The sequence below is a fragment of the Lepus europaeus genome, chromosome 5 (genome assembly GCF_033115175.1).
Source record: "Lepus europaeus isolate LE1 chromosome 5, mLepTim1.pri, whole genome shotgun sequence".
Taxonomy (NCBI): Eukaryota; Metazoa; Chordata; class Mammalia; order Lagomorpha; family Leporidae; genus Lepus; species Lepus europaeus.
This window is the reverse complement of record NC_084831.1, coordinates 147,066,540-147,087,106: the sequence shown is the minus strand read 5'-3', so window position 1 is coordinate 147,087,106 and position 20,567 is coordinate 147,066,540. Positions and strand designations below refer to the sequence as shown.

At 42.3% G+C, this 20,567-nt stretch overlaps 1 protein-coding gene and 1 pseudogene across 6 annotated transcripts in view; one reads left to right on the top strand and one right to left on the bottom strand.

Moving 5' to 3' along the window:
• RBM33 (RNA binding motif protein 33) overlaps nucleotides 1-20,567 on the bottom strand; it is a 149,205-nt gene that overhangs the window by 54,786 nt on the left and 73,852 nt on the right. For all 6 annotated transcript variants that reach the window (XM_062192913.1, XM_062192915.1, XM_062192918.1 and 3 more), the window contains one exon: nucleotides 12,354-12,412. In XM_062192913.1, coding sequence (XP_062048897.1) covers nucleotides 12,354-12,412 — 59 coding nt within the window. The remainder of the gene's footprint in view (nucleotides 1-12,353; nucleotides 12,413-20,567) is intronic.
• LOC133760519 (ubiquitin-conjugating enzyme E2 N-like) lies at nucleotides 8,252-8,793 on the top strand (annotated as a pseudogene).

The window sequence follows — 20,567 nt, the reverse complement described above, 5'->3', positions numbered from 1 at the left end:
CTATGTCCATCTTTTACATCAATGTGTTTCCATGTCTGGCGCAGTGCCTGATACACAGACCATCATAAATATTTAATAGATGAATGAATTATCTATTTCTAATAGCAGGGTTATCCCAGCCTCCCATTCTAAACCTGGAAGTTCTACAGCATATTAAAAAAAATCAACTGCTCACAAAGCACATGGACATCTGTGGAATGCTAAATGGATAATTATTGAATGGCTAAATGAAAAAAATGATATAAAGAAGGTTAGAATTTCTTGACCTAGACCTTTGGCAATGAACGTCTCAGTCTCTTGAGCCAAGTAGAATTGAACCACAGACAGTGTACCAAGAAACCAATACCTTGGATGATCACTGGTTTGGAGACAGAGCAACAACAACCTAACTCTCTGATCTACCTATCTGATCAAAATAATTTTCATTTCTATTACATTACATTACACCATAAGACAGAAAATCACAATGAACAAAGAGACGTCCCTCTTCCCCCTTCAACCATCTTCCTGTTCGTTATATTATTAACCGTCCTCTGAAGAATAAAAACTGCCATACTTTGCTGTATGCAGTTTCATGGTGCTTCTGAAGGCACACAACGCAGGCCAGTCTCCCCTTCTCTGCTATGGGTTTAACTGAAGAACCCCACGCTGTAAGATGCAGGACACATGCACCACACAGAGGACCTGAGCAAAGTCCTGTTACTGCATAGACGATACTTAGTATGAACTATTAACTTCCCACCCCCTCCCGCAAGTATCAACAAGGCAGTTTTACAGAGTCATTCCTAAACTTAAATACAAATCAACAAATTAGGACTAAACTCCTTAGGACAGAAATTGCTCAAGAAAAAGTACAATAAAGTAGGAACAAGAATGCACGAAGACAAAGCTCCCTACCCATATAGCATGAAATCTATTTCATATGTAATTTTCTGCATTTGTCAAAGTCTTAGAAAATAGCTTTATGTCTAAAGATGGCAATTAATAAAAAATGGAAATAATCACTTTGTTAATGCTGCAAAAACATGGTGTTAATAAAGTATAAATCTTCCTGATTTGGCTTTACATAGTGGGATCCCCTTGTTCCCCAGAAGACAGAAATTGCTAGAGTTCAATGCATTTGTGCTCTGTGTTCTGGACAAGTACCCGAGAGGCTATGGCATCCAGCCTCCCCTGGGGGCAACCAAAGTGGGTAGAAGTGATGTGTGCCAGTTCTAGGTGGAGCCAACAGTAATAAACAAAACCTCCTGCAAATGATGCTCCTTCCTTTCCCAGCAGTCAGCAGAAGCCGCTGAGGGCCGAACGAGGGGCAGTCATGTAAATGACAAGTCCGGCTGGTGATGTGTTGAGAACACATGGTACGGTGCCCAGCACTGAGGGTTTGGTGTAATCCAACTGGCAGTCCTACAATGAACGCTCAGGAGCCATCCTCAGCTCCCTTCTGTCTGCCACTATAGATTCCTCCAGCTACAGCAAATGCCACCCTGGCTGATGGCACTGCTTCTCCAAGGACTACCCAACAGAGTGGGAGAAAAAAGCAGCCATCCCCAAGATAACCTGCCCTCAGCCCACAATTCCGAGCTGTCACTTATGTTCCAGAGACCTCCCTGAGAAATCAAGCTGAGGTTTGCAACTTTTACCTAAACCACATCTTAGCCATGGCTCCATCCCCTCCCCGTCTTGCTTCCCCATCTACCAAATGGCCTGCTCAAGCTATGCTTCTGCTGGCCTAGGGCTCAGTCCATATAACCACCATTATGCTAGCCAACAATCAATCACTGGTAGTCTCCTAGGAGACACAGCATTCTGTGCCATCTCATTTAATCCTATCAAGTAGACATTCTGCTCTCAGAGATATTGCACATAGTTCAAGGTTAGAAAGCAGGTGAGTCTGGATTCAAACCCAGGCTGTCCACCCATAGAACAAAGACATTTACCTTACATATTACTTGTTATGAAAAGCAAACCAGTAGGAGCTGTGTGTCACATTCCCTCATCTGTTGAAATGTTCTATAATCAAACACGCATCTCTCATTGTATGACAGGGCATGTGTGTTTTACAGTCCAGAAAAATAGTAAATACTGTATCAGTCAGAACACCACTGAAATACCACTGCTGGCTTGAGTAAGTAAAAGAAATCAACAGTTTTCATCTCATTAACACACCAGAGATTATTAAGGAGTAGGAGCAGCTGAATAAACAAAGGAGTTTATGGCTTTACAAGTTAGTTAAGTAGAATTAAGAATGAGAAAAGAGGGTTTATTCAAGATTAGCCTCAAGTCTTTCAACAACAGAGGCAAGGTGTAGCAGGAAAGGGAACTTCTGGGCGAGTTCGTCTCACCTGGTCACAGAGGAACTCATGGGGAAGATGCGGGTGTGTCACCGGATACTGGAACTTGGAAGTCTGAATATTCAAATAAACTTCAGAACTTCTGAGCTTATCAATACTGCTTTTTCAAAACAGAAGAGAAATTCAGCAGTAGGTCTCCTGAGGCTCACGGTACCACTTCCCCCTTCCTATTTCCTGTGTGTTTCGAACAGGTACCACTTTTCTGTTTCCCAAATTCTGGCACAAGTCTTAGCCATAAAGAAAAGATTGCTAACTGCTTGCTCAACAAAAATTCTCACTTCTTCCTTAGTAATGTCCTAACTTTATTCAGGACAACACTGTGCCCAGCTAAAACCTACATATTACAACATGTCCAAAGGACGGCCATGTGACTAGCACTTCCCTTAGGGGCATCTAGCAATTGTGGGTTAGTGCTGCCTCATCCTTTTACCTTCTGTTTTTTTTGTTTTTTTTTTTTTTAATCTATAATACAGATAAGTACAAGGTTTTATTTATTTATTTGAGAGGCAAGAAAAAGAGAGCCATCCTCCATCCCTCAATTCAGGTGCTGGTTGGCTAGAAAAACCTATGGAACCCAGATCATATTAGATGACTTCTGTATAAGCCAGAACTCTTTTTTAAGGCATAAAGTAAAACATTTGCTTAAGTCACTGTTTACTGAGTTTTGGGTTATAGGCGGCCTCACTCACATCTTGATTCCCTAAAGCTAAGTTTAATATTCTTCTATCTGACATAAATACAGTCCCAAGAAATCCATGGCCCATGCTGTGAAGCAGCAGGTTAAAGCCCTGGCCTGCAGAGCGAGCATCCCGTATGAGTGCTGGGTCAAGTCCTGGCTGCTCCACTTCTGATCCAGCTCCCTACTAATACACGTGGGAAAGCAGCAGAAGATGGCCCAAGTGCTTGGACCCTGGCACCCGCGTGGGAGACCTAGAAGAAGATCCTAGCTCCTGGCTTCGGCCTGGCCAGCTCCAGTCATTGCAGCCATTTTGGGGGTGAACCAGTGGATAGAAGACCTCTTTTTCTGTCTCTATCTCTTTGTTATTCTGCCTTTCTAATAAATAAAAATAAATCTTAAAAAAAAAAAGGTATTTGCCCAAGGTTACATTATCAATGAATGGCAACTCAAAGCAAGACCCCGCTTTTCAGACTGTGGTTTATAAAGAGTTCTTTCCATCTGAAAACATTGCTGCTGCTAAGGTCAATCAATCTTCAAATAATGCCACGTAAAGATGGTCCCCAAAGCCATTCACTCACTACCTAAGGGGTTCTCTTGATGAGAACACTTTCATTAACACCTATCCTTGCTTAGGTATAAATCATAGCCAATTACCAGTTCCCTTTATCAAACGGAGAATTCTTTTAAGACTGTTGGAGAGATGTGAATACCTTACTTAACAGAACTTTTAGTACCAATGTAATTCTATCTTTCAAAAAAAAAGACCACTTTAATCCTTTCAAATAATTCCTCTATTTTGTTCTTCTTTATGTCACTTTAAAAATCCAAAGTAAGAAATTATCATTTTCTCTCATATAAATCTTATACAAATTATACTTTTTTCCTGCATCTCTTGTTAATTACATGATGTTATCTATATTAATCCTATTCAAGAGGAACTGATAACTTTAGTAGCCCAAAAAAAAAAAAAAAAAAAAACTTTGCATAAATTGCTTAGCACAAAGTTAATCATATAAAGCCTAGGATAAAAAGGCTCTAACAGCTATTATGTGATTTATCAGCTTCCTTAAAAGGGTCACTTGGTATATTTTAATAAGACTAATTAAATACCTTAACAATGTCATTGAAACGTCAAGAATCTTTCAATAAATTGCAACCTTCCTCTACAACATGTTTTCATTTATTAATCTCACTTAAAATGCAAAGAACTATATAAGAAACCAACTGACACTTACACTGCCTCTCAGTTAACTCTGATTAAATGGGTTCAATGCAAAGAATAAAGACCACTAGTGACCCCCGACATAATTACAATTACAGCCCTCCATCACAATACGTTAATCCTCTTATTTCAGTTCTCCATTCATTTTTTTTTTCTTTCAGGTTGTGCCTTAAATACTGACATTCATTTTCCTAGATGGCACTTTTTATATTTATAGATGCATGCTAATCATTTGGAAGCAGAGACCCAAAACCCGATTCTAGCTTTCACAGATGGGGGGAAATGTCACACGGATTTACACAGAGTAAGATAACGGCACTGGTTCAAGCAGTGAAGAGAGCACTTTCTACAAGTGAAACATCTTTTCTTTAGTACAAAACACTACTTTATGAGAACCTACACGAAACATGAAAAATCCTTTACTCCTCACTGGCCCTCGGCCATGCGCCTCCCCCATGCTCAGCCCTAAAGTCCCCATTTCCCCACACAGTGACAGTCACAGTCTTCCACAGTTACGATTCAACTCAATGATTCTACTTTTCTTACTCCGTTTACTGAAACGCACTTTAGTATGTGGGGAGAAGGTACAGCATAAAATTAAGACAACAGGCTTGAGAAGCAAACTACCTTGGTTACAATTTTACTTTGTGCATCCAGTTATGTGAACTTAAGCAATTTATTCTTTCAAAACTCAGCTTCCCAATGTGTAAAATGGAGAAAATAATGACGCCTCTGCTTCACAAGGTTACTTAACAGAAGCTCAGAGCAAAATCTGGAGAACAGAATTCATTCAACGATTTTTTAACTCACCACTGAGGTTCAAAGACACATGTTCTAGGGAGACTGTTTTCTCACTCAAAAATAAAAACAAACCACAACCAATTAAAAAAGCAAAGCAGTAAGTACCAGTTGTATCAACTGAGAAGGCATACTTTATTTTAAAATCTGGGTTTGCATTGGGGCGCAGTGGGTAAAGCCACTGCCTGAAACATTAGTATCCCATATGGGCCCTTGTATTCATGTCTTGGCTGCTTCACTTCGATCCAGCTCCCTGTTATTGTACCTGGCAGAAGATGACCCAGGTAGCTGGGCCCCTGCCACCTACATAGAAAACCCAGATGAAGCTCTTGGCTCCTGACTTCAGCATGGCTCAACCCTGGCCATCGTGATCACCGGGGGAATGAGCCAGAGGTTGGCAGACCTCTCTATGTCTCTCTCTCTCACACTCTCTGTAACTGTGATTTTCAAAAAATAAACAAATCTTTAAAAAAAAAAAAAAACCAACCTTTAAGTTGATAATAAACTTTCTCTCTTAATCTACAATCCCACTCTTAGGCATTTAACGACAATTCATGCTGACATAAAAACCTACACACAAGCATTTATACCAGGTTTATACAGAAGAATCAAAGACTAAAAATAAAAATGTCATCCAGTGAATGGACTAGCAGTGGTATATACACATTGGAATACTACTTAGCAATAAAAATGAAAAAACTAATAAGTGATACAAAATGGGATATCTTCAGATGCATATGCTACATGAAAGAAGTCAGACTCCAAATGCAAACAGTGGTCAAAATTCATAGATCTGTCCACCAAGAAGATTAAATTTGGGGGCCAGTGCTGTGGCGCAGTGAGTAAAGCCACCACCTGTGGTGCCAGCATCCCATATGGGTGCTGGTTTGAGTCCTGGCTGCTCCACTACTCATCCAGCTCCCTGCTTAAGAAAGGCAGTGGAAGGGAGCCTAACTGTTTGGGATCCTGACACGGGATGGAGCTCCTGGCTCCTTGGCTTCAGCCTGGCCCTGTGTTGGCCGCTGCAGCCATCTAGGAAGTAAACCAGGGGCTGGACTATCTCTCTCCCTCTCTCTCCATCTCTCTCCTTCAAAATAAATAAATAAATCTTTAAAAAACATTAAATTTTGAAAGTGAAAAAATTCTACTAAGAACTGTTTTCTTGATATTTTATGAAAAGACCTCCTTCAAAGATTATCTTAAAAATGCTCTAAACAGAACTATAGGTCTTCAAACACTCCAGGAAAAATGAATATGAATATAAAACTCCCCTCAAAAAAACTGTAGGATACCTCACCAAAACCAGATCACAAGGACAGGTGCTTAGTCTAGTGGTTAAGGTGGTCATATCTCACACTGGAGTACCTATGTTCAATGCATAGTTCTGGCTCCTGATTCCACCCTCCTGCTAATGCAGACCCTGGGAGGCAGCAGTGATGGCCAAAGGAGTTGAGTCCCTACCATCCACACAGACACCTGGATTCAGTTTCTACCTCTAAGCTTTGGCCCAGCGCAGGATGCTACAGGCATCTGGGGAGTGAGTAAGCTTACAGGACCTCCCTCCCTCCCTCCCTCCTACCCTCCTACCCTCCCCCTTCCCCTCCCTCCCTCTGTGTATGTGTGTGTGTGTGTGTGTGTCTGCTTCAAATAAATAAACACTGAGAACAGACATCAAAGAAATTTCTTTGGCACACAGAAAAAGTTCAAAGACATAGAAATTTTGTGCTGTAGTCCATTTCATTACTAATTGAAGACAGGAAAACTATATTCAAGGTTTAAGTCTACATGGCAATATACATTGACATTATATATCTGAAGAGGATGTATGTTAGTTTTACTTAGCCAAAATGCAAATAGCCAGTTTTACGGCATATTATTCTATAGTGTGTACAAATAAAGTGGCTCTAACTACAAGAAACCAATTGTATATTATTTCAATGAATATTCCATGGCCTTTGAGTTATCACACTGTGTTTTAACCTAGCTTTATCTATCCAACACACACAACACATGCTTACAGAGCAGCAAGTCAAGTTAAAGGTTTACTTAATGCGATAAACCACCTTCTTTAATGGCTGTTACCATAGTGTTTAGCTGCTCCTGTAACCGCTGCAGATGGGAATTCATTGATATGATTAAATTTGATGGTATGATAATATATGGTAATCATGATTAATCAGAAACCCACTAGCAAGAGGAGGATGTTGGGTATTATGTCACCTGCATTTTAAATTGCATTCTCTCCTTGCAAGCCTGACAACATTTGACAGCTGGAAGGATCTCCTACCACATCTGCCTGCTAAGACTCATAGATGTGATAAGAGAAAATGCCCATCATTCCTTCCTATCTTAAGTGCTAATAACTACAATGCATCGCAAGCAAGTTGTAAAAACGGTATGATGTTCAAAAGCAAGACTTTCTTTCCTGTATGGAATAAAGTCCGGATTCTCATCTGCAATGGTTCTAATCAGAAAGGAATGTGATTTGATGCAGCAGCCTCATCAAACATGATTTGCATGAAATGGCATTAAGACACATCCAGGAAGTGTCAATCACAGCCACCTGGTCCCACGCACTCCAAACTACCTGTAATGCTGCCAGAACTGCAAAGTAAAATGCAAATGCAGATCTCATTTGCTAAGTCTACCTAAGTAAAGATGAATTTCAACTTAAAAGTACAATAGTCTTTTTAACAAAATTTACATTTTTAATTTAAACAAAAAGCACTAAGAAATTATTTAGGGACCTGCACTGTGGTGCAGTGGATTAAGCTCTCTCCTACAGCACTGGCATCCCATACAGGCACCAGTTTGAGTCCTGGCTGTTCCACTTCTGATCCAGCTTCCTGCTAATGGTCTGGGAAAAGCAGTGGAAAATGGCCATAGTGTGTGGATCCCCACACCCACATGAGAGACAAGGATGAAGCTCCTGGTTCCTGGCTTCAGCCTGGCCCAGCCCTGGCCATTGCAGTCATCTGGGGAGTGAACCAGCAAGTGGAAGATCTCTCGCTCTCTCTGATTCTCACACTCTCTCTATAATTCTGCCTTTCAAATAAATAAATAAATTGTAAGAAAAAAAGATATTATTTAGCAGTCAAACTGCTTTAAACAGCCAATAGAAATAGCATTTATCCAATAATACTAATGCAGAATCAAAGTACTGAATAGGTCTCAAAACACTCTAGGTCAAGTATTTTTAAAATGAGGGTGATTTGGGATTTGTCCATATGCTTGAAAATATTGATTGTAGCAGATGAGTGGAGCCAGAGAAGAAACCAGAGATGGAACTCGGGATGTGACAAGACAGCTGGACTGCCCCACAGGATCATCAAGGAAACCCAGTGTCTGCTGGCAAGAACCAGTTCCTGGCATGAAAGCAGAACCAGATGAGACAATACCAGCTATGTGGTCACTGCTGGTCCCCAGAATTCCCTCTTTGAGGGAGGGACATTTAAACTTGAACTATTCCTTTCTAGAATACCTAAAGCCAGCCCCTGAAGTATGTTTCATAACCAAAATTTGTCATCCTAATACAGAAAAGTTGCGAAGAGAACGTTTAGATATTTTGAAAGCTAAGTGGTCTCTAGCACTGCAGATCTGCACAGATCTACTGCAGAACCAGGCTTAGTTAAGGGCTCTCAATCCAGACCATCCCTTAGCAAATGATGTAGCAGAGCAGTGGAAGACCAGCGTAGCCCACGTCACAGATACGGAGTAGGCTATATACCATGAATAATCTTTAAATCAACCCGATCACCAAGTATGCATCACTTCCCCTGTTCTTCCTTTGTTTGTTCGTATTTAATGGACACAGTCTTAGGAACATTACAGAATAAAAGCCCAGACATCTTCAGTCCTTTGGTGACTAAACGTACACTAGCAAATCCATGTCTTGTCTTGACGGCTGTAAAGCATGAGGAGAGGTTGGAGGTGTCATTTGGGGGTCCGCTCTGTGGCGTGGTGAGCAAAGCCACCCACTGCAGTGCCAGCACCCCTCGTAGGAGTCAGCTGGAGTCCCGGCTGCTCTACTTTTGATCCAGCTCTCTGCTATGGCCTGGGAAAACAGGCAGAAGATGGCCCAAGCCCTTAGGCCCCAGTACCCGTGTGGGAGACCCAGAAGAAGCTCCTGGCTCCTGGCTTCAGACTGGCTCAGCTCTGGCTATTGCAACCATTTGACGAGTGAACCAGAAGATGGAAGACTCTGACTCTCTCTCTCTCTGCCTCTGTCACTCCGCCTTTCAAAATCTTAAAAACAAAAAAGTATCATCTGGACTGTTGAGGAAATGTCTAAAAGCAGAGACCCTCTAGTTTATTCAGTCCCCTCATTATGGTTTAAATATAAACATGTGAATGAATAGAGTTATGAGGGTTAGCTGCAGAGGTATGCATATTTTTCTTTATTTTATTTTGAGGGTGGAGGTTAGTTTTATTTTAATTTTATGGGCTACTTTCTCCCTTTTCATGGTGATACAATTGCATTGGTTAAAAGCAGCTAACCAGTTCTTTAGAATATGCTCTCTTATGAGGTCTAACTTTCTTTAGACTCTGTAGATGGACAAGCTTGATTGTTTCAACCAAACTGGGAACATTAAACAAACATCATAGACCTCACTAACAACACTGCAACTTTTCTGTCAAGTGTAGATTTCCCCCTCCAAAAAAGCTTGTGACCATTCTATATGGCTTGTCTGGAAACTTCTGTAAACCTTATGTTATAGTAACATATTATCCTTAAAAAAAAAAAAAAAAGTGACTGTACTGAGAAAGGAAAGAAATGACAGGTGAGAATGGGTATTCACACCAGCAGTTAAGGCACTGTGTGAGACACCAAGGTTCTAGTCTTGGCTCCACTTACAATCCAGCCTCTTGCTAATTCATACTCTGGGAGGTAGCAATTGAGGGCTCAAGTACATGGGTCCCTGCCACTCATGCAGGAGATCCGGACTGAGTTCCAAACTCCTAGCTTTGGCCTGGTTTTGTCTCGGCTATCATGGGCATTTGGAGAGTGAGCCAGTTGTCTGGAAGATCAATGGGTCGATATCTCTCTTTATATATACCTTTCAAATAAAAGCAAAAAAAAAAAAAAAAAACCTAAGTTGGCAAAATCTCAAATCAACAAATTAAAACACCTCAACAACTGACATTTTAGTGTTACTTGAACTGAGCAAACTTTGAAAAAAATAAGTATCTTTTTAAGTATAGATACCTAACTAGAAAAGATACTTATGATTAGAGTAGGACTTGTAACTTCATATTAATATTAAAAAAAAATCATGCAACCTTGTGGAAAGAGAAACCAATTAGACTGACATGTAAAATAAAGGGCATTTGTAATTGAAAACAGAATTCAAATTAGAAACAAAGATAGAATCTGTCTTTCAGAAGGGGCAGGCATTTGACTAGTGGGTAGGGTGCCTGCATCCCGTGTCAGATGCCTGCCTTAGACAGTCACCAGAGAGGCAGCAGATGATGATGACTCACATAGCTGGCTGCCTGCCACAGACCTGGGAGAGAAGACTTCAACTGGGTTGCCTGTTTCTGGCTTCAGCCTGGGACAGTCCACACTTGGCCATTTTGAGCATTTGGGGACTAAAACAGCAGATGGGAGATCTCTGACTGTCTCTCTCTCTCTTATGCTTTCTCTCTTTGCCTTTCAAATAAATTAAACAAACAAATATTTAAAAACAAAAAGAGGTAAAGCAGTTTTGCCACACCCACTTCCTTGCCAAATCACACCACACACACAAACACATACGGACACATACAGAGTTTCATAAATAATATTAAATATAATGAACCATCATCAGAAACCATATCATAGGGGCTGGTGCTGTGGCATAGTGGGTAAAGCTACCGCATGCAGTGCCAGCATCCCATACAGGTGCTGGTTCAAGTCCCAGCTGCTCCACTTCCAATTCACTTCCTGCTTATGGTCTGGAAAAGCAGGAGATGGCCCAAGTCCTTGGGCCCCTGTACCTGGGCGGGAGACCCGTAAGAAGCTCCAGGCTTCAGATCAGCCCAGCTCTTGCCCTTGCTGCCATTTGGGGAGTGAACCAGCAGATGAACGACCACCCCACACCCCACCCCTTCCTTTCTGTAACTCTTTTAACTAAATAAAAAAATAAAATCAAAACAAGGAAAAACAAAAGAAATCATAATGCACACATAAGCACAGATCAAGAAAGTTTCCAAAAAATCTAATACTAATTTTATTTTTAATAACCACTTAATTATACATTTAGATTCTTAATTTAAATCTTTTTAGTACATGACACATATAAATGTTAACTATCGTAGTATCAAAGCTAAACAAATACACCACTTACATATTTCCTGACATAATCAGATCATTTGTTTTACTTAAAAATGACACCTGAATGCTACTTTCTGATCCATTTTACCCCATACTGTTTTTAAAAGGAACATGTGTTCCCTGGCATTTTTCTTCAATTTAAAACATGCTGGGGGCCGGTGTTGTGGCACAGGGGGTTAACGCCCTGGCCTGAAGTGCTGGCATCCCATATGGGCACCGGTTCGAGACCCGGCTGCTCCACTTCTGATCCAGCTCTCTGCTATGGCCTGGGAAAGCAGTAGAAGATGGCCCAAGTCCTTGGGCCCCTGCACCCGCGTGGGAGACCTGGAAGAAGCTCTTGGCTCCTGGCTTCAGATTGGCACAGCTCCAGTCGTTGCAGCCAATTGGGGAGTGTAATTCTGACTTTCAAGTAAATAAATAAATAAATCTTAAAAGGAAAAAAAAAAAAAAAACACACACTGGATGAATGAGTAAAATTATAGAGTACATAAAAGCTTTAGTGTCTGTGTGGGTTTATAAGTGCAAGAGACAGAGAAAATGTGTGCTTCCTTTTAAAAATATTTTCAAAACATAAAACTAATGACTTTAGAAGTCTTTTAAGAACAAGTAGAGAGCTTGTTCTTATTCCCTACAATGTGACAAACTTACCAACACACATGGAAACGTGCCACCTACTGAAGCATGGCCTTTTCTTTCCCACGTAACCCACGCCAATAATGAAAACCAAAATTCATATCCTTAAACACAAAATGCATTCCTTCCACCAATGATCCTGGTTCAACACTTCTACAGTTAAACAAAATTAATTCCACTCTCAAAATGCATTGACCTTAAGCTTTTAGCAAACACTTTCCACTGCAGAGATTGATGTCAATATTTACAAATCCTTAAAATTGTATTTGGCTAAAACCCCTTGCACTTGCTATATCACTATTTCTCAGTAAATGTGCACTCATTCCCATCAGAGCAGAAGGAGCAGCTGCTACTCACTGGGAATCTCTGGGGTCCCACAGCAGGTCTCGGCTGGCTCGGAACTGGCAGCAAGGGCACTGCAAGAAAAACCTCTCGTTACAAATAGTAGCACTTCACATCCAAACTCACCGGAGCAGAAAGACAGCAAATGATGTTTAATAGAACATACATGTGATACATTATGTTTACACTTAAGCTAAACAGTTAATATTTTTAAATTCCGTGAAACAGAAAAGTAGTTTTCCTTTTGGCATACAACAGAAGCTTAAATTTTTTATTTTTAATATTTAGTTAAATATTTATTTATTTTATTTGAAAGGCAGAGTTACAGGGAAGACAGAGACAGAGAGAGAGAGAGAGAGAGAGAGAGAAAGAGAGACAGATATTTCAACCGCTAGCTCACTCCCCAAACAGCTGCAACGGCCCAGGATGAGCAAAGACAAAGCCAGGGGCCAGGAACGCCACCTGGGTCTTCTACATGGGTAGAAAGGGCCATCTTGCACTGCTTTCCCAGGCACATTAGCAAGGGGCTAGGCTGGAACTAGAACAGCCAGGATTTCAACCAGTGCTCATATGGAATGCTGGAGTAGCTGCCACAACACCGGACTGAAGGAACCTTAAATTTCAGGGGCCAGCATTGTGGCATAGTGGGTAAAGCTGCCACCTGCAGTGCCAGCATCCTATATGAGCACCAGTTCAAGTCCCAGCTGCTCCACTTCCGATCCAGCTCTCTAGCATGGCCTGGGAAAGCAGTAGAAGATGGCCTAAGTTTTGGGCCCTTGCACCCACTTGGGAGATTCAGAAAAAGCTCCTGGTTCCTGGCATGAAATCAGCACAGCTCCAGCCACTGTGGCCAATTGGGGAGTGAACCACTGGATGGAAGACCTCTCTCGCTCTCTCTCTTTGCCTCTGTAACTCTTTCAAATAAAATAAATAAATCCTTAAAAAAATTTCAGTAATGAATTACTATTTAGAATTAATGTAGTTCACAACAAACACAGTATTCCTCTAAAGAAATAGACATTTTTTCATACTCATATTTAGATTATTTAAAGACTATTGAGCCCCAATTACACTCTCATATCCTAATCATATACAAATTGGAATCATCTAGAATCATCAAAATGAGGGGAGAAGGGAGGGAGGAAGTGAAGCAAGCAGAGAACAGAAAATAGCCCACCCTGAGAACTGGAGAAAACGCTTACAAACCCTCATAAAAACCATTAACTAAACAATCTACTATTACAAGAAGTTTAGTTTTTAAACAAGCAAAACTATCATCAAGCTTCCATCAGAACAAAGAATAAAATTATTTTTTAAAAGACATTTTAAAATGTCAAAGTAAAGCCATTGCCTTCAACGCTGGCATCCCATATGGGTGCCAGTTCATATCCTGGCTGCACCACTTCCAATTCAGCTCCCTGTTAATGGTCTGGGAAATGACCCAAGCGTTTGGACCCCTGTCACCCACATGGGAGACTTGGAAGAAGCTCCAGGCTTCAGTGTGGCCCATTCTTGGCCACTGCGGCCATCTGAGAAGTGAATCCGTGGATGAAGATACCTGTCACTCCCAATCTCTCTCTAATTCTTTCAAATAAATAAACAAATCTTGCTGTCAGTGCTGTGGCAGAGTGGGTAAGAGCCGTCGCCTGCAGTGCCAGCATCCCATATGGCTGCTGGTTGGAGTCTCAGCTGCTCCACTTCAGATCCAGCTCTCTGCTATGGCCTAGGAAAGCAGTAGAAGATGGCCCAAGTCATTGGGCCCCTGCACTCGTGTGGGAGACCTGGAAGAAGCTCCTGGCTCCTGGCTTCAGATCAGCACAGCTCTGGCCATTGTGGCCATCTGGAAAGTGAACCAGCGGATGGAAGATCTCTCTCTGTCTCTGCCTCTCCTTCTCTCTCTGTGTAACTCTGACTTTCAAGTAAATAAATAAATCTTTAAAAATAAATAAATAAGCAAATATTAAAAAATAAAAAGACATTTCATAGTAAAGAAGACACTAGATGTTAGTTTCATAACTTGGGGCTCAACCAGTTATGTTTAAGCTTTCAAATTTACATGCCATTGTGCTCTTGATTTTCAAAAGAAGCCACCTAAGAACATGCTACATCAGTCATAAACATTCATCTAAGAAGCTCTTAGAGGGGGACCAGCCCTGTGGTATAATGCAGTGCCGACATCCCATAAGGGCACTAGTTCAGGTCCTGGCTGCTCCACTTTCAATCCAGCTCTCTACTATGGCCTGGAAAAGCAGTGGAAGATGGCCCAAGTGCTTGGACCCCTGCACCTGCATGGGAGACTCAGAAGAGGCTTCAGGTTCCTGGCTTTGGATTGGCCTGGCTATGGCCATTGTGGCCATTCTGGGAGCGAATCAGTGGATGGAAGATTTATCTTTCTCTCTCTGCCTCTGCCTCTCTGTAACTCTTCAAAGTAAATCTTTAAAAAAAAAAAAAAAAAAGTCCACTTATACATATCACGTAGTTTGTATTGCACCATATTTTGTATTTAAGAAATTTCTGGTAAATGAGAAATACAGAGATGATACATAAATATTAACAAACTATTGATACTATTTTAAACATGAAGTGCTAGGGGATCAGCGAGATGGCTCGCAACCAAGCTGCCAGCTGGGGTGCCAGCACCTCGTGAAGGAGTACTTCCCTGGGGTCTAGTTCCAGCTTTGCTCCCCGTCCAGCTTCCTGCTAATCGGTTCTCTGGGAAGTAGGAGGTAATGACTCAAGTGCCTGGGTCCCTGCCACCCACATGGGAGCCCTGCACTGAGTTTCTGCCCAGCCCTAATCCAATCCAGCCCAGGACGTTGCAGGCCTTTGGGTGAACCGGCAGATGGAAGCTCTCTCCAACTCTCTCTGCCTCTCCAGAAAAACAAAGTTAGAATAAACTATTAGGAGACGACACTGGGGCTCAGAGGGTTATGCTGACACTTTTGACACCAGAATTCCATATCAGAGCACCAGTTTCTGTCCTGGCTACTCCACTTTCAATCAAGCTCTCTGCTGATGTACCTGGAAAAGCAGCAGAAGACGGCCCTAGTGCACCCTAGTGCACCCACATGGGAGACCTGGATGGATGGAGTTCCAGGCTTCTGGCTTGGCCTGGCCCAGTCTTGGCTGTTGCAGCCATCCAGGGAGAGAACCAGCAATTGGAAAAATTCTGTCTCCCTCTCTCTGCAACTCTTTCTTTCAAATAAATTTTTAAAAAGATTTAAAAGAAAATTCTCTGTGACACACAGAAAGGAAAAACTAGAGATTCTCTGCTCTCAGAAAATTATGATGAAGTTAAAAAAAAGTACTTTTAAACAATATAATAAAACTTTTTTAAATTAAGCACCAAATATAAAATACTCAACGCTTCAATAAGTCTATCATATGTCCCTTATATAAACCCAGAATTCAAACGCCAATACCTAAAAAGGGGGCGATGGGTGGCACTGTGGTATAGTGGGTTAAAGGCCCTGCCTGCAGTTCTGGCATCCCATATGGGCACCAGTTTGATCATGGCTGCTCTACTTGCAATCTAGCTCCCCGCTAATGCACCTGGGGAAGAATGGCCCAAGTCCTTGGACCCCTGCACCCAAGTGGGAGACCCAGAAGAAGCTCCTGGCTCCTGGCTTCAGATTGGTTCAACTCCAGCCATTTCAGCCATTTGGGGTGTGAACCAGCAGATGGAAGACTTTCTCTCTCTCTCTCTACTTCTCTCTATAACTCTTTCAAATAAATAAAATAGATCTTTTTTTAAAAAAGTTTTAAAAATGCCCGCTTTAAAAATAAATAAATGCCCATACCTATCAAATGATTCCCAATAAAATGAAATGAGAAAAACATAAACTGCTTTTTCTAGGAGATAAAGAACAAAAACACTGGGGTGAGATCTCTCAGAATAAATCTTAGCAAGCATCTAAGGGCTGGCACTGTGGTGCAGCAGGCAAAGCCACCACCTGAAACATTAGCATCTCAAGTTAGAATGCCAGTTCAAGTCTCTCCTGCTCTGTTTCTGACCCAGCGCCCTTTAAAGTACCTGGGAAAGCAGCAGACAATGCCCCAAGTACTTGGGCCCTGCCACCCACATGGGAGACCTGAATGCAGTTCCTGGCTCCCAACTTCAGCCTGGCCCAGCCCTGGCAGTTGCAAACATTTGAGGAGTAATTTAGTGAACAGATCTCTTTCTTTCTCTCTCTCTCTCTCCCCTCTCTGTCATTCTGCCTTTAAAATAATAAGTCTTTTTTTTTTAAGGTTCTGAAGAGCTAGCAATTTTATAAAACATCAACATCTCTTTTTTTAGAAAATAAACTATATTAAAAACAACAAAAAGAGACAACAGAGCAAAAAGGCTAACAGAGAACAGAAGGGAATAGCTAAAACAGGTGTGAGCAGACAGATTAGGCATCTGGCTCAGTCCAGAGAATCCCTTGATCAGAATATGCAGGTGTCTGCAAACCATCTGGTATGGTTTAGATAATAGTTTGGGTGTCTCCCAAAGGCCCATGTATTGGGGCTTGGTCCCCAAAGTCTTACATTAAGGTTTACGGAACAAAGTTCACGGTTAATAGATGAAGGGTGGAGATTTGATCTGATTAGCATCTAGGAGAAGTGCCCAGGTTTTAGGCCACTAGGGTGTGCCTTCAGAAGGTAGCTTTTACAGGAGGGTTGGTTATAAAAGCTGAGCTCCGCTTGGCTGCTCTCTCTGCCTCCTAGCTTGCCACACAATCTTCCTTCTGCACACGTCCTGCCAGCCATCACCTTCACCAGACACCAGATCAATGAGGCTATCTGATCGTGGACTGTGAAGCTTCAAAACCACGAGCCAAAAAAACCTTTTTACTTTATAAGTTAGCTTCTCTCAGACTGTAGCAATGAAGAGGTGAATACATCATCCTGGACAGGCTGCGCAGTTAGCTATATTGCTAGGAAGACAATGGGCCTATGCATCTGTTTCCTTACACCAATGTAAGCAGAAGAGAAGCTGCAATATTAGAGACCAGTCTAACTGAACTTGAAAATTTATTATTTAGGTCTCTGTTGTCCCATGTAATTAATGAACTAATTTAGCTTTCAATTTATTGCAGTAATTATAGTAGCAGCCAAGTGTCCACCAAAAGTAGTAAATAAATTATAATCTAATATTCTTCATCCTCAAAAAGGAAATATATGCAATCAGGAAAAGATGTGGACATACTGTTAACTTTTTTAAAAAAGATTGTGTAATGTACTTCTGTGCATAAAGTTGGAAGTCACTGGTTTAATCTATCACACACAAACAGGACCTCTCGGTACTCAGTCCCTCTCAAAAACAACTGTGGGTTTCTATTTAAGCTCATAGTATTCTCTAAGGAATAAACAATTGCTTCAAGTGTTTTGTAGCAAAGACAATTTTCCCATCTCCTGCACCAGTGTACAAGATCAAAGATGCACTAAAGACTAAGAGTGTGCAGCACTAAAGATTCTGACTTCAAGATAAAAAAATAAAAAAACCGTCTAGCTGGTTCTAAGAGTTCAGAAACTTTTTCAGAAAGTGAATCATGTATTTCCTGAATTAGACATGAGCTTTGGGGTGCAAAGTCTGCATCCTACACTTGTTAGAGTGAGGGCTTTAAGCAAGGGATACCATTTACATACCTAGGGGTTTCCTTATAGCTTACCACTTTGTGGTTCTGATACTGTTTGTTTTTGTTAAGCTAAACAGTTGCCACTTTATCAAGTGATAGTTTTCCACTGAATGCTACAAGGAAGTACACAAGAATAACAAATGCTGGCTTAAGTAAAAATATTCCAACAAATTAAATTTATTGTAGGTCCACATGTAGGAAAATAATTGTAGATAATGTGCAAATAATGATTTTATTGAGAGCCAGCCTCCCCCTTCACACACACATACGTGTTCACTAGACTACTGAGAGACACAGTTGCTGTGCTGGCTGGCTGGTGATGTATTCAATTCTCCTGCCCTTCAACAGCTCAGGTAAGAGAACGAGGAGAGCAGGTGACTCTTCTGACACAGGGAGAGAAGAGCTATGCCAGGAGCCAGGGGACATACCCTGGAGTCAGTCACGAGGAATCAGGAAGACTCAAAGGAGAGCTAACCACGCTTCACAACCTCACATTTCTCTGCCAGGCCAAACGGCCTGGTGTCAACAGAAGCAGTCTCCTGATGGTGGCATAGACACCGTCAATACGGGTCCCTAACCTCACCCATTCCAAACCAGCCTGTCACTGTCACAGGCCTCTGCTTTAAGCCCACAGGAGAAGTTCATCAAGTTCTTGGCCCAAGTGTAACAGCACTAGAGAGCCCCAGCTCCAGATCACACACCATCTTCCACTTTCTAAGTCCCATCTAGGGTTCTCCCAACTGAAACTTCTCTGCTGCACCCTTTGGAAACCCAAGTACAGCATCGTCAGAGCCCACAATATCCTTTGGCCCCTTTACTTCCTACTCTAAAATCTAGCTCTCCCGAGGCCCTCCTGGGTAGCTGATGCTCTTCTCTCAGTCTCAGGGTCAAAGGACTAGGAGTGGGATGGGCTCCTTCCTGATTTCACCGCTGTTCCCAAACCTAGCCCTGAACCCTGTGTCATCAGATGACACCCGACCGCCTACTGTTCCTCTGGAGACTCAGGAAGTCTGATTTCGGGCTTACCGCCGGTGTCTTTAGCACACATCCTGTCTTTAAGTCAACCCTGAGTAAACGCAGAGGTGAGCTCTCCTGCACCCTGCCTGCCTCACAGTTCCATGCCAGCACAGTCCCAGTCTTGGCGGCCACCTTATCCTCTGCAGTCTCCATGCAGCAGCTCACTTGTCAGCACTATCTTCTATCTTTCCATCTCACTCCCTGGAGGACCCTGCCTTGACCACTGCCTCCTTCTCACTGTCTCTTCCCCTTCCCCCTGTACCTACCTTATACTTCAGGGCCCATACTATAGGCACTGCTTCTCCTCTACTGCTTTTTAAAAACACAGTCCTAGTAAATCCAACTTTCTATTCCACACCCAACACTGTGTGGTGTAGGTAAACAGAGGTGGAAAGAGAGATACAACTACAATGACTGATCTTACCTCAGATTAAAGACCACTACCCCCAAGTGCTCAGCACTCCACTCTACCCTGGACCCATCCACTCTTCATCCCCAGAGGATGACATCTTAACTTTCCTCCTCAGACCTTCTTCGTTCCTCCTACATCCGCATTCTGAGCTGCTTGTTACTCATGGAGAAAATGAAGCTATCCAGAAAGAACTTACACACTATCCACCAATCTACCCATCGGCACTGCCACCTCACTGTCTGCCCCAACTGTGGAGGGCCCACTGTCCCTGCATCTCAGGAGTCCACCTCTACAACTGGTCCTGTGACAATGAGCTTTCCCTCTTGCCTGCACCAAAAGTTCACAATGTAAGTTTTCCCATCTTAAAATTTAAAAAAAAAAAAAAAAAAAAAAACACCTGTCTCTCAAGCCCATTTCTTCTCACCAATTACCATCAAATTACTTTAACAAAACACCATCAAAGCCTTATCAATCCAATGATCTCCAATTCCACATCCCATCTCAAGTCAGGCTAATACTTCCTCCACCTTACCAAAACCACCTGTCAAAATCCCCATCATGCCACATCATGTGGCATAGCAGGTAAAGATGCTGCCTGCAATGCCAGCATCTCACATGGGAACTGGTTCATGCCCCAGCTGCTCCACTTCCAATCCAGTTCCCTGCTATGTGGCCTGGGAAAGCAGTGGAAGATGGCCCAAGTGTTTGGGCCCCTATTACCCTTGTGGGAGAACCCAATAAAGATCCTGGCTCATGGCTTCAGACTGGCCCGGCCCTGGCCATTGCAGCCATCTAGGGGAATGAACTAGCAGACAGGAGAGATCTCCCCTCCCCTCCCCTCCTCCCCTCCCTCTCTCTCTCTCTCCCCTGTGTGTGTGTGTGTGTGTTTCCCTGTAACTCTGTTTTTAAGATTTATTTATTTATCTGAAAGTCAAAGTCCCCAACATCTTCTTACCGCGAAGTACTGTATGCACCGTGAGCAGCAGGCCCACGCCAAGGCCATCAGCTTCCTCAGCGCCTTCCTCCTCTCAGCAACCATGCCAGGCAACCTTCTCGCCCCTGCTCTCGTGGTGACGCCCAGGTTCCCGTCCATCACCTTCCTCACACAGCAACACTTTTCTCCACAGCTCTAGAACCATCTACAGGCCAACAAGCCCCTACCTTGTACTTTGAGCCCAG